Below are 15825 nucleotides of genomic sequence, written 5' to 3'. Positions count from 1 at the left end.
AAATTTGAGCAAAAATATTTCCACAAACACACTCACGCACGGCCGGGTGGTACATCTGCCCACACCCACGGCTCACACACAGCAGGCGACGGCACTTACGTTTACGACTCCACAGGCGCTGCTTGGAATGTGCTTGCCTGGTGCTTCTCCTCAACCATTTCCCAGAATCCCTGATCTTTCGTCAGCCAGCAGGGCCAGAAAATCGAACCTGGTACAAACATTCTTCGTAAACCCTTGCCCGCGCGCTCACTTTCCCAAATTCCTGGAAAAGAAAAGGTGTACAAGGTCCACGCTGTGAAACATATCATGCTCCCTTTGCTTGCTTATGCATCCACGATTGTAGGCATTGTGTTTTTGGGTGTTTTACGTGAATATAACATTCCAGGAGACCGTCTCCACACCTGCCATTGTTGGGCGCCCCCATCTGAAGAGTTAAGTAACTCTCGGCAGCCCTCAGAACAAGGTGCTTTCTTTCCATTCGCTTTGTCTTTCACTTCCCGGAGCTCAACGGCGTCCGCGTCTTCGGTCGGAACGGATTTACGATGATATCACTTGCGATTTCCGGGCCCACACCGTGCGAGACTTGGTGGCATCGACAGTGTGGCACTCGATGGCAAGTAACAACGCATATCCAGTACGAGATGACCTCATTTTTCCGCGCAATTCAGAAACATTACCCGACCAGTTCGTTCGTTTAGTGTTTTTGGCAAAGATGCTACCGAAACACCATCCCTTTCCATTCCTGCCCCGTTCCCATTCGGTTTAATGGAGCGACACTCAATTTATGGCCGCCTTGAGCCTTCCGAGGATGTGGCTTTATCCTTCCTCCCTCTCTCTCCCTTCCCGGTAAGGTCAAAACGCTTGCGAAGGGTCGAACCACCTTCTTATGGTGTATGGCGGAAAGGCGTCGTTGGAAAGTTTTCTTCCCGGCCCAACACCACCACCAGCATTGCTCGTGGCAAAGTTAGCGCAAAGTGTTGGGTAATACGCGTCAGCATTACATAATCTGTGACGGGGTTAAAGAGGACTTTAGGATACGGGTGACGCTTGGTGGATGCTTTCCGATTATGATTTATGTTGTTGTGCTCTGTTTGGCACCTTTGAACGTTTGGAAGATTGGATGGAACGGAGTGTGGTCCCGCACAATATATTAGTGAGTTTTTTTTTTTTTTGAATATTTTCTTAAACCATCGATCGATTTGAGTTGGAACGAAAGCCGCGGAAAAGTCCTTTGGGAGTTCCATTTTGAATATTGATAAGCACATTTACTATTTCAGACCCCTCTCATGCATGAGACAGCACACCCTTTAAGACAGTGTCCACCGACGACACAAATAAAACCTTCACCTTTATTGTTGTCGTCGAACCGTCTCATGTTGCCCGCGGGAATGGGAAGAAATGTATCTCGAGCACTCTTGGCAAGCCATCAATTCGGTAAACAAATGAACGTATCGAGCCAACAATGTGGTGCTGCCCATCGAGACAGCCCCCGTGCTGCTGCTGCAGCTCATGCCATTTCTCGTTCATTCGCTCGATGGGGGACATTACACGCTTTAGGCTCAATCGAGCAAAACAAGAACTCTGTCCGCAAAAAAAAAAACAAACTACCCTGTTGATCGCAGAAAATCGCATTCCCGGCAAAGCTCAAACGTTCGGAAATCGGTTTTCAACAAAATTGGCGATGGGTGGCAGAAACAGAAAAAAACGGAAAATAAACATAAATAAATCAACCGCCTATTAGAACGGTGTTCGGTTACGTTTCACCCACTTCTGTGCCAAATCAGTTGACAGTGGGCTGTCCAATTCCGTCTCGGGTAGGGTGTGTGTGATCGACAGTTTGGCATAGGCGACCATAGAGTAGTCGTAAGGGAACCGACAGGTGGGTGGTGGACCTATAATAATGGGCCTGTGGGATTGAAACGTTTTTTTTACTCTGATTACACTTACATTGTTGTGGGTCCGATATATTTTGAGAATAACATTCTATAAAAGCTGATCGTGGTAAAGTCAAATCTAGATTCGAACTTGTATCCCTGCTTACTGGAATTCCGTGCGCTTGTCACTACACTACGGTGCAGCCATCAAATGGAGAAGTTTTTATTCGGTTTTAATGTTGCTTCCGTTACTCTTATTGATTGATTTCCCATTTCCGCTTTAAGTTTTTACCATTTCCCTTTATTCCTTTTGCTTTTTAAGTGCTCCATTTATCCTGAAGCATCCTTCAGATTAAGATTTATTTCCGATTCCATCACAGTACGGTATCGAACAAAAGCAAACTGCAAAGCACAAGCCACTGCCGTCTTTCGCGCCACCACGCAGCTCTTCAATTAGGATAAGCGATTTCATTTCCAGTGCAGTATTTTCGTTTTGTGTTTGCGAAAATTCTATTGATTTTTAACGCGACGCCCGCCACTTTGCAAATGGATTGCTTTTACTTCCATAAAGTAATGTTGAGGGAGGCACTAGCACCCACTGGCAGAAGTTTTGTCTGTTTTTCGGTTCGCTTTTCGCGAATTCGTTCGCTTGAAAGAAGAGCTGGCTTGCTTCAGGCAATGCTGATGATAGTTGACGCCAGTCTGCCTGCGAAGGAAACAGTTTAACTGTTCTTGTCGCCAACGCAGCAGAAAGAACTGGCGATTCCAATTTTAATTTGTCCCTTTATGTGCGCTGACAGACGAATTTTATTTGCTGTAGAAATGAAAAAGCCATATAGTTTTTGTTTTGAGTATTTTATTTCATTTCGCTGCACAAAAGCTCACTGCGCACCAAAACGTAAGCTCCATTATGCACTCACAAGAAGAAAAAGCAACAACTGCGCTGCGTTGCGAACGGTGGCTGCTTCCAGCAAGAAATGTTTTTCACTCTGGATCGGAAAATATTTTCGCAGAATGATTTCATCATATAAATTCCATCAAAGTTGATGTTTTGCGCGCGCTGTGCAGGAATGCCGTTTTATGCTGCTGCTGCTGCTGCTGCTGCTGCTGTGCGCTCTTTTGATGATTGTGTTGTTGGTAGCAACCGGGCCGTGAGTGGAATTTGTTGGTTCGCTGGAGCAATCGTTTGCATGCATGCGTTTTATTTAGCTGGATTTGTTTGGATGGTTTATTTGCACACAAACACAAAGACGCACACACACACTGGCTTCGGAACGCGTTATTTTTACACTCCCAATCCTTTGCCATTGCTGATGGACGTTTTCCTGTTTTTTTTCGCCCGGCACAATAAATCTGCACTGGTGCTTTCATGTGTGTTGTTTTCGTTTGTAGTGTATTTTTCAATTGGCATGAGTATGGCATGACAGGCAACATAAAATCCATCAACTCACAGCTCGTTCGGTGTTTTATTTGATATTTTAAAATTGTGAAATAACATTTGAGGTGGAATAAACAACACCAGCAAACAGGTAAAATGGTGCGCTTCAACGTTTGAGCGGTGAAGCCTACTCTAAATTATGGACCTCATCTGATATGTCGATTGAAGAAAAAGTCCCTGCTCAAAGTTACTCGGTAAACACAATTATACCCGACCATGATATCGAGCTCCATGTACAATAGAGGCATACATTTTTCGGACTCGATTAATATTTTATCCACAACAGCCAAAATCAGAACTCAACTGCCGATGGCAACAGCAGGCATAGTGCTGCTCGAGGCTTCAGTGCTGGTATCGCTTGGATATTGGACTCGAGGGAAATTGTCGGCAGCAAATTGGGAAGCCTTATCGCAGTTTTCATAAAGAACTGAGTGAGAGAGAAGGTTGAAGCAAGCACCGAAAAAGTAGGTCACATTTGTACCTCGAGATCGGTTTTTTGCTCTCTTGAGCAGCAGTTCAGGTCCAGCGCACTGCTGCACACACTATGCAGACTCGCAGTGTATTGAACGGTTGAATATTTAATTCGAGTTGTTTTATTTGGAAACGGGCTGAAGGAACAGCGTGTTTATGGATGTTTTTTTTAATTGAAGAAACATTCAGTAACTTTAAACGGTTGAAAAAGCGTTCGTTTTTCTGCGAAGATGTTTGCTCAGGCAATCGAAGAAACACATCTCGTTTATAAGGAACTCTAGTGTGCCGGTCTCATAGTTCCTATGTTAAGGGGTAGGACCTAACATCATCAAGCCTGGTCTCATCATGGGTTCAAATCTCACATTGACTCATTCTGCTTAATGGTATTACAACAGGCACTCGAAGAAAAGCAGCTAATTTCATTGTTGTTCTCGGAACTGGTCTCCTAACATTATTTTATCTTTTTAAACAAGATAAAATGTTAAAGGTTGAGCTAAAGTGCTCTCCAAACAACTATCTGTTATCGCTAGTACACGTGTATACGTGCTAGTGTTGCTCTGTTTGAAATAAAATCCGAATTGCTCCCTTCGTCATCGATCCTTACCCTCAGTCACAACAACCAAATTGTACCAATCAGCCGGCGAAGCAATAAACTGTCATCGAACTACAGTTTTGTAACTCAATTCTCCGACCCCAAACGCAACACTTCCCATTTTTAGCTTGTTTTGAAATTGCGAGCACTTTGTTTAGGCTATAATTAGATTGCGTCCGAAACGTTTGTTGATTGCGCAAAACGTAAAGCATCTGACTGGTTCATTAGTGCTGCTATAGACGGGGTTTGACTTCTGTTTGTGTCATCGGCCAGAAAAGTTGTGGTAAGGAAGCGATGTGGGGGAGCGATAACAAAGTGTTTTCACACATTGGTGTCTTGCAAAAACAAAGAAATTACTTGTTCGACAGAATATCACACATTTTGCTTATGATTGCTGTGGTGACATAAACTAATTTTCCCATTTTTAGAGTGCGACTGCTTCATCCCTCTTTGCACTCTTTGACGCACATACTACACCCACAGTGCTCCTCCAGCGTGTGGCGTTAATAATTTCCGTTCGAAATATCCGTCACCAATTTCCTCCTGCCGCTCGGTTCGGCTCTCGGTGGGTAGGTCGCGTCGCGGCAGGCCAAAAATACCCGACCGAACCTTTCCCAATTTGCCGTATCCAATTTGGTTGCCCGGTGTGATGTAGGCGACATTTCTTTCTTTTCCCCCAACTGTGTGACAACGATAGCACCACCACCATTCACCTGTGCGGCGTTTTTATTTTTTGCTTCACTGCTTTTCCTGGTGTTGGGGAAATGATGCGAGCTTTTTAATGTTTGTCGCTTGCTCGAAATTTTGGAAGGCGTAAATTAGATTTCCTTCCCACATCAGAATCCGTTTCCGTTCTGTGTTTTCGTTTTTTGGTTTAATCTCCTTTTGCCTGCGTTTTTTGCTTATACTAAGCATACCGTTTCGGTATTTTTTTACGTCATTCTGTGTCACACCTTTTTTACGCATTTAAAATTAGCTTGCTTTTTTTTTTTGCTTCAAATTGCGCATTTTTCCAAGTGAATTAAAAGGGAAGCGTTTTTGTTTTCTTTATTATTACCATTTTCACCTGGAAAGCAAATCGACTAGTGGCCAATTTTGGGCTTGAAAAAGGTATAAGTTCATTTTTTACAATATTTATGATTCATAAAAATAGACAAATCAGAACCTGATGTAATACAAAAAAGCGTTCTTCCTGCAAGCATTTCCCCTAATCACTTTTTTCCGTTCAAGTTGTTTAAAAAAAGCTAACAAGCTCCAAGTTTGTGCAATCCCAACAGCGACGGAAGCATAAATCTCCACCAGCTCCACTTTGAGACATCATTTTTCATTCACCGGACGTTTGTGTGATTGAACGAAGCGCAAAAGCACACTCGGGAGAAAAGGAAACAATCTTCATTTATCTTGTTACGGTTTTCTCAACCCCGTTGGACAGCGACCATTGGATCGTTACAACAGCATCCATTTTCCATCATTATACTCGTTGTGTTTCCATTCCATGTCAATGACCTTTTTTCTGCACCAACACTTTTAAAACGACAAGAAACGATCGACAAAATTGTCCACAGAAAGTCTTGTGAGTTGGTAGAGATTTCAGAAGAGAAAAAGAAATTAACATACACTCTTGCTTTGGTGGCCTTGGTCGCACCCCGGTACGAGGAAGCCACTGAGCCTCTCTGAGGCTCTGTGTTTTGACATGAATGCGAAATTCTGCGTTCGAATGCCGGTGCAGTATACGCAGCACGGATTTGTTGTCAACTATTGTTTCATGAATTTAACATCAGCTGGCCCCCCCGCAACGGTTCCAGGCTCGTTCCCAATTTGCATATTATGATGTTTGAATGAGCGCCCGGGCTAAAGCTTTTCGCACACACACACTCCGGAGCAGTAAGCCAGCCGGTACACGGTGCGCCCGGTCCTCCGACCGCATAATGGTGTTAGGCCAACGAAATCCGATCGATGACAGAATTATGCGGAAATGTTTTATTTGCCTGATTACCGGACGCTCGTCGATGGCGGCTCACAGTAAATGCGGGAGGTGGGTTTTTGCTCAGCGTGGAGATGAATTTGAATAAAACATCACTGCAATAATGAGTTTAATTTTCTTACATTACAGTTTTGCGGGACATGAATAAATTATGTGAGTTTAAGCAGTAGAGTTCCACAAAGTAGCACAGACACACTGATAAGAGTGGTTTGGGGCACTCATAATTGCGTTTATTTTGATTTGCGGATTGCATACTTCGAAGGGGCTGTTCGAAGATTGTAAAGATGGAAGATGTACTAAGACGATTCTACTAAGATGCACATGTTAAAAAAACAATCCTCTTTTTCTAGCAGTATCGCTTTCAAACTTATTGATGTTACAAATGGCTTTAAACTGCTATTTCATTGCTATTTTAGGTAATGCTTTGTAGGTAATAAAAGTCGAAAAAAGCTTCTTGTTGTAATACTGTGCGAGTACTACGACTTTCTAGTTCTCGGTAACGAGTTCGCCTTTGCCTCCGCACCCTAAAAGTCTCATTAACGGCACATCAAAAGGATAACCTGTACGATGTACAGGTGTTCCAGTGTCGATAGCGCTTCCCTCGTCCACGTCGTAAAAAGAAAGCCAACAGCTTTTCCATACACTTTTGCTACTATTGAAACTCCCAGCGAGTGAGTCGAAACGAATATTCACGGTTCACTTGGAAGCTTCTGATCCGTAAAATCGATTTCCAACACATAAACACACACACACACACGATAACGGCGAAACACAAATATACCAACGACTCCACGGAATCAGCGGAGTTCGATATGTTTCGCGTTTTGCATTGTTTTGCCTTGGCGATCGGGTGACACGGGAAAAATGAAAGAGTTTGAGAATTTTTGTTGCAATCCTCCTTCTCGCCTGAGTGTGAGTTTGTTGTTGGCGAGGTGTGTTGTCCTACTTTCGGATAAGGAGGTGAGGTTTTTTTTGTAGTCAAACAATCGATGAAATTCCTGGGAAGGATAACCAACTTTTTCGTCCTTATTTTTGATGTTATTTCCTTCTCATACCGTACCCCGTACCCTGCCATAACCTCCCCGCGACCTGTACGTTTTGTTCAGCAAAACGAGCGGCCTCAAATCTTCAACAAACGGACATATTTTAGGGTCAAAATTGCAAACATACCTGCTGTTCGATGATATCCCCATGAAATGTCGAATAAAATGACAACTCAGAACTCTTTGCACCGTTGATTATTGTCGTTCGAATGATATCGATAAAATTTACAGCCGAAGAGAATTTGGAGCATATTGATAGCAAACCGAAACACAGTGCATGCGAGAGCGTCAAAGCAATAGGAACCCTCTGGGTTTGCCAAAGAAAGAGGACAAACAATCATTAAGTTCGCTGCCAGCAGGGAAGGATCCTGAGCGAGTAAGCTTTTTGTAATGCTTCAAGCAACTTCAAACGCGTTAGTACATCAAGCAATCACAAAATGAACTTGCTTTTGCTGATTGAAACGTCAGCATTAACGTCAACGTCCTGCCAGCGCGCGTGGATAAACATTCATTTCACCGAGCACCCCACCACATTGCTAGAATTGCTGTTGGAAACAAAGCACACAAACAACCTCTTCTTGATGTATGATGTTTCAGTTTCGGCAAAGGCCAAAGGGGGGAACACTTCCCCTGGGACCTCGCTCTGTGTCTTAGCCCGTTCCATTCCATGTTTGAGGTATGCTTTTATCTTGTGCAATTTTCGGGCAGCCGGTAGACAGCATAATTGGGCACGGCGAAACCGACCGTCAGACTGTCTGGCAGACGCTCTCAGCTCAACCCACAGACAGATGCAATCAAATGGTTCCTAGTATAAAAAAAACACACAAAAAAACCACCAACCCGATGACTCTCGGAACTCTCTCGGAGTTGGAACGCAAACCGACGCACCGACCGAATTGTGGCACCAGAAGACAGTGGCACCCTCTGTGGGACCTCAGGACTTTGCTCTGGTGTGTCTGTTTTTATCATTTTGTGGTTCTGTGGCGCTGGAAACGCAAAACGTCGGGGTGCTGAAGACTCGATGGCGCCGCGAGAATTTTTTGTTGTTGCCGTTTTTCTCTTCAGCCTCCAATTGGCGGTTCGGCCAAGGTTCTCTCGGGGTTTGGGGTCGATTCCGGAAAAGCCTACGCGTGTTCATAGCACACAAATCGATGACGGTGGCATTATTTGATTGCAATTTCGCTCGAGCTCAGCCAGTTTTTTCTTGTGCCCCTGTTGTGGAGTGCATGCACTACTCTGCACTATTGTTCAACGCCCTTGCGGTATTGATTTCTCGCGAGGCACTCTCGCACCCGCAATAATGTCGATTGGCTCTTGTCGGAGGTGTGCGCTGCCTGGGCTCCCGGGGTTGCGGAGGTTGCCGTCGGGCAGGGCAGGTCAGAGGTCGGCAAACTTGCATTAGCAATCAACGACTTTCACAACATTGAGAAAGTTCATCCACGTTACTTTTATTTCGTTCTTCTAAGCTTCCCTTCTTACAGTACAAAGCTAGGGTAGATGAGCTGAGATTTTTCATCGAAAGTGATACATTTTTAAGCATTTAATGCTTTGAACATCCCTGAACCATTGGTAAAGGCTATTGAAAATCCGGTTCCAATGAACTGTAACGTGCAATGAATTGGATATTTGCTCTGAGCTATGCTTCTCCTCTGAAAATCGGCACGTGCGTGGTATAGCCCCCCGTGCTGCGGGCTTCAAATATCAATCAGCGGAAATGAAACTTCATCTATGCAGCTATGAATAGATTTAGAGACATTTTTAGTGATTCACACATTTCTAAACCACTTTTACCGCTACCACGAGGAAATTCGATTTCTTGTTCACCATCGAACAAACTACAGGAGAACATGAAATCCCCCTGCCAATGGTTATTATGACAACACTGCCTATATGTCACCGACAAAAGATGTATGACGTCTTTAACTACGCTCCTTTGTTGTCCTCTTTTTGCTTTCTATATTATTCAGAACAATTTAATATGGTGTCTATCATAATTCGTGGTACAGTGGTACAGCAGGAAACACAACACAGATGGTTTACGTTCGACATACCTTCACAGCTGTGGACAGGTCATGACGGCGATGATTGATGATGGCCTGTGTGCAGCTCGGAATCTCTGTTGGAGCTGTGCTGTCGCTGGGTAGACGATTGCGTGACGATGACCACTAAGGGACAGGTTCCGTCTCTAGCAAACAGGATGTCATAGTCATTTTCATCATTATGATATATTACAAGTGTGTTGTGTAAACTGAAGACTGTTACTGCTATTACTACTACTACTACTACTGCTACTACCACCTATACTACTATCAGCTAATGTATGTCACAAGAGCTGTTCCATCTCCCGGTTGCTACAAGTTGTATTACAATGTTCTGGGATGTAATTACGTTTTTGAAGTAGGGTAGCAAGGTGATAGGGAGATTTGTTATTGCATTGTTTTTGAAACCACATAAGAGATACATCAGACGAACATCTATTTCCTCGTAAGTCAACTCTGGTGTTCATGTTTTGATTTTGTGTTGCCACCAACTTCATGCCAAGGTTATTTGGGTGATAAAACTTCGAACAAGTTAATCAGATTTTCTACAGAAGAAACCCATCGGGTCTAAAGGAATGTGACGATATGATGCTTATCTGCGGTGATGATTCATATAAACCATGTCTGCACATACACCATCAGCACCGTCGGCAGGATCGTGTTTCAGAATCACACTAGCTGAATTCTTGCCCGTTGCTATCTTCAACTGAAGAGATTTGTTCCGGTTGACAATATTCGCTACTGTTGCTGTCGTGTACGAGAGAGGGTAACTTCCTTTATCACTCTCATTCCTTAACTGCGGGAAGGTCTAAAATGTTGCTTTTAAAATCATTTCCTGTTGTGCTGTTTTCTGCGCTACTTGTCTCTTCCACGGTTGGGGTAAGTGGCATTGCTTCCGGCCTATCAAGCAAACCTCAGAGCATAGCACCGTCACACCATTTAGCGTATCATTTTGCAGCTTGAAATGGATTCTTTTTCCTGGTAAAGAAATGGCTCTTCCTGGGCTTGTCATCAATCTGAGCCAGACGAACGGAGCTGTTATACGATCCGACCATTTCCCGGGTGCATTGAACGATGAATATTTAATCAGCCTTGCTCTGGCACAAGTCAGCAATATGCGTTTACTTTGGCGTTTTATCATTCCGTCAGGGGAATATTATGGGCTCCATTGCAATAGGGCACAGCAGTAACAGACACGGAAAATGGGAAAGCAATGTGCGTGAAGAAAGCGGGATCAAGAAAAGTTCCTTGCTTCGTTTATAATGAGGTTGAAGCTGACACCGCTTTTAGGATTCATTTTTGAAGCCTTTGGCCTAATTTTAAATATAATTTTTCTTGTATGATAGATACATACAGAAGTAGCCCAACTTAAAAAAATAACTCACAAAACACCACCCAAATTTAAATTGTCCACATAAAAATTATAATTTCTTCACTAAACTTCTATAAACGGAAATGACATTATTCAAATAGAACACCGTTTGTCATGAATATTCGATCAGCAAACGGAGCATCAAACTGTAGCTCCTTTCTCACTACAAAACACGAACCAAAACCATCCGACCATGGTGCAAGGACTTAAGAACCCGCTCCTCCTTCTGCTCTCTCCGTACCCGGTAATTTAATCGATCCAGCTAATGATAGCTATTTTTAGTGCTTAACATCTATTTCCACCCGGCCTGTGAGTGAGCTGGCAAGAGCTGGCCCGCTTCTTGCAGCACCAGCAGCAGCAACAGCAGCAGCATGAAACCATCCAAGTTTCGTCCTCGATTGTCCGCATTAGCAAATGCTCGTTGACATTGCTGTCAGGCGCAGTTTAAATTAGGCAAAGAGGGAAAGCAAAACAGATATGAGAGAGGGACTGCTGCTGGCCCGACGTTGGAGCATTAGGTCGGGTGAATTAAATTTTGTCAGTGAACTGATTAGCAACCAGCTGAACGCTTCCTGTGCCGTAAGACACGGGACAACGCAGAGGCTGTGTGTGAGGTGCAGTTTATGTTGCTTTAATTGAGCCCCGACCATCCCGTTTATGAAAAATGTCTTGCTTTTTTTGCGTTGCGAACAATGGAAAAGGACAAAAAATATGGAGGTGAGCCTCGTTGTTTTCAATTTGCTGTTAATGAGCAAAATTTAGCCCATTTGGTGTAATGAAGTGTGCCGTGAACAGGATTTATAGCGTGAATTCTAACGGACGAACCGCAGAATGGACAAAAAAGGGGCAATTATAGCGTGAGTTATGACTGAAACAGGTTTGAAGAAATTAAATACTGCGTTAGGACGCGCACCATTTGGGGAGAGCTTTGATGATGGGACTAAAGGTGGTGTGTATAAGTGCCTTGGTCGACGAGAGTCACTTCCGAGCTCCAAAGACAAGCATGAATCGGCCTTCAAACTGTATTCAAATCCGACAAACTCCTCCTTTTACAATGTGGCATAATGAAGCCTGCAAAGCCTATTTAAGTTTGGCCTATAAATATCCTTATCAGGCGCCAGAACGTCTTGCAGCAGGGCTTGGCTTCATAAATCCTGAATCATTTCTTCACCATGCACTGGTAAAACTTTCCTCTATTGTACCGTATATACATATCGATCGACAGAGGCTGATTGCAGGCGGCTTGCCGTGTTCCGTGCTTGTAACGAAAAGAATAACATGCAATCAACACATGCGGTAGTGAGATTGGTGGGGGTTCGTTGTTCACGTTGTCTTTTGGTCTGTTTCCCGCGCGATTGCCCATCCCTACCTGTGTCTTACCGCTAGGTTATAATGGTTCTCAAGTATAGTGCACACGTCTCCTACAAGGATAACCAGGACAAGAGATAGGAAGCAATACTGCAGGCACGTGTGTGTGTTTGTGTGTGTGTTGTTTCAATTCCTGGACGAGCGCTACCGATGCACCTGAAGAAGATGTGCCCACTCGGTGGAGCCCTTAGCCTCCTTTTAGAGGCGTGCTCGAGTAGGACGTTCTTTTGTTTTGATTCTCAGCCTACCAGAGATTGCTGATGGGGATGGGAGAATTGTGCATGGGCTTAAAAAAGACAAAATTCCATCCTCTCCGTCCACGTGTCAACAATGGAACGGTGTCGTGGTCCGATCTTGCAGTGGGCGCAACCTACCAAACAAAGCAAACAACATCCCGAGCACGTTTCCATGAAAACTAACCACACAAGAGCTTATAGGCAGAGCATGCTGTGGTGCCTAAAAGGCGGAAAAGATACACAACACAACACGACAACAATAGGCACACATGCGGTGGTGCGTTGGTGCGTTTTAGCCATTCTTTTTGATGCGCATGTTGGCATTTTCTCATCCCCCTTGTACAGCGGGACAGTTATGTTCACCTTTTCATCACGGGAAAACCACGCGTGTGTGTACGCTTTGTAAACCTTTGTATATTACAGCCCTAAACAACGCGCCATTTGGGCGGTTGTAGAACGAATCCGTCTCTGTTTGCAGCAGACTTTGCCACAAACGGTAGCCGTGTGGTCGCCGCACGCTACACTACTCGCCGGAAGCGTATCCTTCCCAGCGACTAAGCGAAACGCTCTCCTGCCAGGGGGTAGCGTTTGTACAAGCAAAACACGTTGTCATCCCTAGCTGTTCCGGCAACACAGCCAGGGAACCGGCAAGTATACTCGGCATGTTAACCTTCTAGACTTTACCTCGCTCGGTTAATGAAAACGACGGAAATGGCTTTTGCAGCCACATGGCGCGCGGTGTACAGTGCAGCAGATGGCTATTTGGGCGCACTGTTACGCCATTCCTGCAGCAAACCGCAAGCCCACCGGCTCACCGGAGATGAGAATTGTGAAAGGCATGTGTTCATTAATAATAAATGCGGCAAACAGTCCGCAAGAGTTCTATTATTGCACGTTATTTAGAGTGCTAGGGAATAAATGAAGAGAGCGCTGCTGAAACCACATCCTGCTCGACGCAGATAGTTTCGCCACGTTTATCTAAAATGTTCGAATGTATTAGAAAGCAATCAGTAGAATGTTTTCATTTTGAGTTGTTTTTTTTTTAATATACTGGCCAATATCTTCAGCTCTTCATCACTACGAATGACTCTCTTATGCCCCTTTACATTGAAATATTTGCTTTTTCTGTACATTTCCTGCTTAATTCACTTGCTACTGGTTTCAACAAATTCAACAAACATTGTCAAAATTTTCAAAGATTAATTTTTAAGGATCATTTGCCCTTGATATGGCATCGGTTAGGATCAAATCTCTTCTGAAGAGTTTGAGAATAATTCCAACGGGTAACTCGAGTACAGAGAGCGAAAGGTAGATAAAATTCATATTTTTGTGTGTGTATTACCTGAAACTTCCACGTGCCTTACGTGATTTCTACACTGACTTCCATTAAATCATTCGTTGAAAAGATAAAGAAAAAACAAGCTTACTGTTCTCCAATTAGATTCTTACAGTCCTGATAACACTATCGCCCTAGGTATAACAAAAGACGGCAAAGCGTGCCCTTAGTATTAGTATTTACCGGATACACACACATACACACCCACACATCCGCACGATTAGGCGTTGCCCTTCTTCAGCATCTCATGGCGGACGCGTTCGTCCTCGTAAAACTGGCGCTTCTCCGCCGCGGTCTTGTGCGTCGCCTTCCGGATGATGAGATTGTTCGCACAGTACTTGGCCGGATTGTAGGCCGGTGCATCCATGTCGTCCCAGTTCTCGTCGTCGTCTTGCTTAACGTCCTCCACTGGCGGGGCCGTCGCCAAGACCGTCGTACCGTCCGACCGTACGTACACGGCGGCTTGTGGCGGCGGTGCCGGGGTCGACGCGATCGCATACTTGAACGATTCCATCTGGCCCCGGTCGGGGCAAGTCTTCGTGTGCAGCTTCAGCTCCTGCTCCGGGATGTGGTGCGCGTTGTTGAACGGGCAGGCGGTAATCTTGGCGTTCGGGTACTGCCGCCGGCACTTGACCAGATGCTTCTGCAAACGCTCCGCCAGTATCTGGTGCGCGTTGTTGTACGGGCACACCACCACGGTGCCATAGTTCGGTACTTCCATTGTGTCCATCTTTGCTTGCGTTCTTTGCTGTTGCTTTCACACACTCTCACACACGTACGAGCAGGTTTCTTGTTGTTCTGATTAGCGTACCATAAGCTCGATTGAACACCAAAAACCGATGCCGATGCACAAATTAACGGGAGCTGTTCTGGAACGCACCTGCGAGTAGCAGCAAATTCACAGGAATGATTGTTTTCTTTTCGCGAGCTGTCAAATTTCTGACACATGCGCACTGGAATTGTTTTCCTGTTATTAGGCTGTGGTCTATGCATCGCACACTACGAAGGAGAGAGAATATTGTGAGAATGTTATTATTAATTGAAAAGTGGTATATTTTAGATGCATTTTCACCTAAATCATTACATGCTCTATATGGGAGAAAGAAATTAGTCGTCTACTGTCCCAAATAAACATCTCCGCGTTGTACACAGCTCAGCTCAAGACCAAGTTGTGCACAATTTGACAGCTAGGGGAGCTTCTACTACGATCAGTTGAAGATCGTGTTGTTTGCTTTTCTTAATTTCTGTACCAATTTCGTTTTTAAAGCATTTCTATACTCATCTCTTTTCTTTCGCTAAATATGAACTGTATTTTAATGTTACTTTCACCACATTGTTTAAAATATGTACTTTCAAGTGAGCTAATTCCTTCGTTTCCTTCGTGTACGTAAAATTGCCCACCAAAAGGAAGCAAAACCTCACACCGGTTACACACACGCATTACTTTACGGCATTAATTGCTTTAAATATGCAGGTTCGTTACCGGAGCACTTTACTGGCAATTATTTCATTGTTAACTGCCTTTTACACCAGATTGTGCCCCAGCTCGGCATGAATGTTGCTTCCCCTTCGACCAACCACGCCGAGGATAAGTGTCCCCATGTATGCGGGTAGTGCTGTCGGTAGTGTACCCCGTTACAACCAGAAATTAAATGGCTGGAGAGGCACAGGTCCCTCAAGAAGAGGATGCTTTAGCACAACACCCCACCAGATGTACGGCACACTTTACACACACACAGTGCTTCGTTCTTGCCATCCATCTTGCTGCAAAAACCGGACCGTACCGACCGGTCCCTTCTGCGGAATGCGACAAAGTGGGACATTACACGGCACACGGCTGTCTGCAGTTGGTGCTGCAACTTTTATGAAATTGCTGCTCCACCACCAGGAAGCGGAAACGGAGCACAGAACACTCGGGGAGGTTGTGCCGGTGGTGCTACTGACTAGCTTTGCTGTGGGAAGCCCTTTTTCAATCGGTTTGGAATGCGTTCGAGGGCGAGAAGTAGAGAGAGAGAGAGAGAAAAAAGCCGAGACTAAATTGGATTCTACACCGTTCGGCCACATCCGCCGGT

At 44.5% G+C, this 15825-nt stretch overlaps 2 protein-coding genes across 5 annotated transcripts in view; one reads left to right on the top strand and one right to left on the bottom strand.

Moving 5' to 3' along the window:
• LOC120901265 (F-box/LRR-repeat protein 16) overlaps positions 1–15825 on the top strand; it is a 33935-nt gene that overhangs the window by 5868 nt on the left and 12242 nt on the right. The gene's annotated exons all lie outside the window — the stretch shown is intronic.
• Positions 13436–14686, bottom strand: LOC120901266 (gametocyte-specific factor 1 homolog). Its single transcript, XM_040308982.1, has one exon. The coding sequence runs from the start codon at positions 14481–14483 to the stop codon at positions 13974–13976; it is 510 nt and encodes a 169-aa protein (XP_040164916.1). The 5' UTR covers positions 14484–14686; the 3' UTR covers positions 13436–13973.

The sequence above is a fragment of the Anopheles arabiensis genome, chromosome 3 (assembly GCF_016920715.1).
Source record: "Anopheles arabiensis isolate DONGOLA chromosome 3, AaraD3, whole genome shotgun sequence".
Taxonomy (NCBI): domain Eukaryota; kingdom Metazoa; phylum Arthropoda; class Insecta; order Diptera; family Culicidae; genus Anopheles; species Anopheles arabiensis.
The sequence above is the reverse complement of the archived record's forward strand: the minus strand, read 5'-3'. Positions and strand labels throughout refer to the sequence as shown.

Coding starts and splice junctions, on each gene's coding strand:
- LOC120901266 (XM_040308982.1), bottom strand. CDS start 14,483: ATGGACACAATGGAAGTACCGAACTATGGCACCGTGGTGGTGTGCCCG.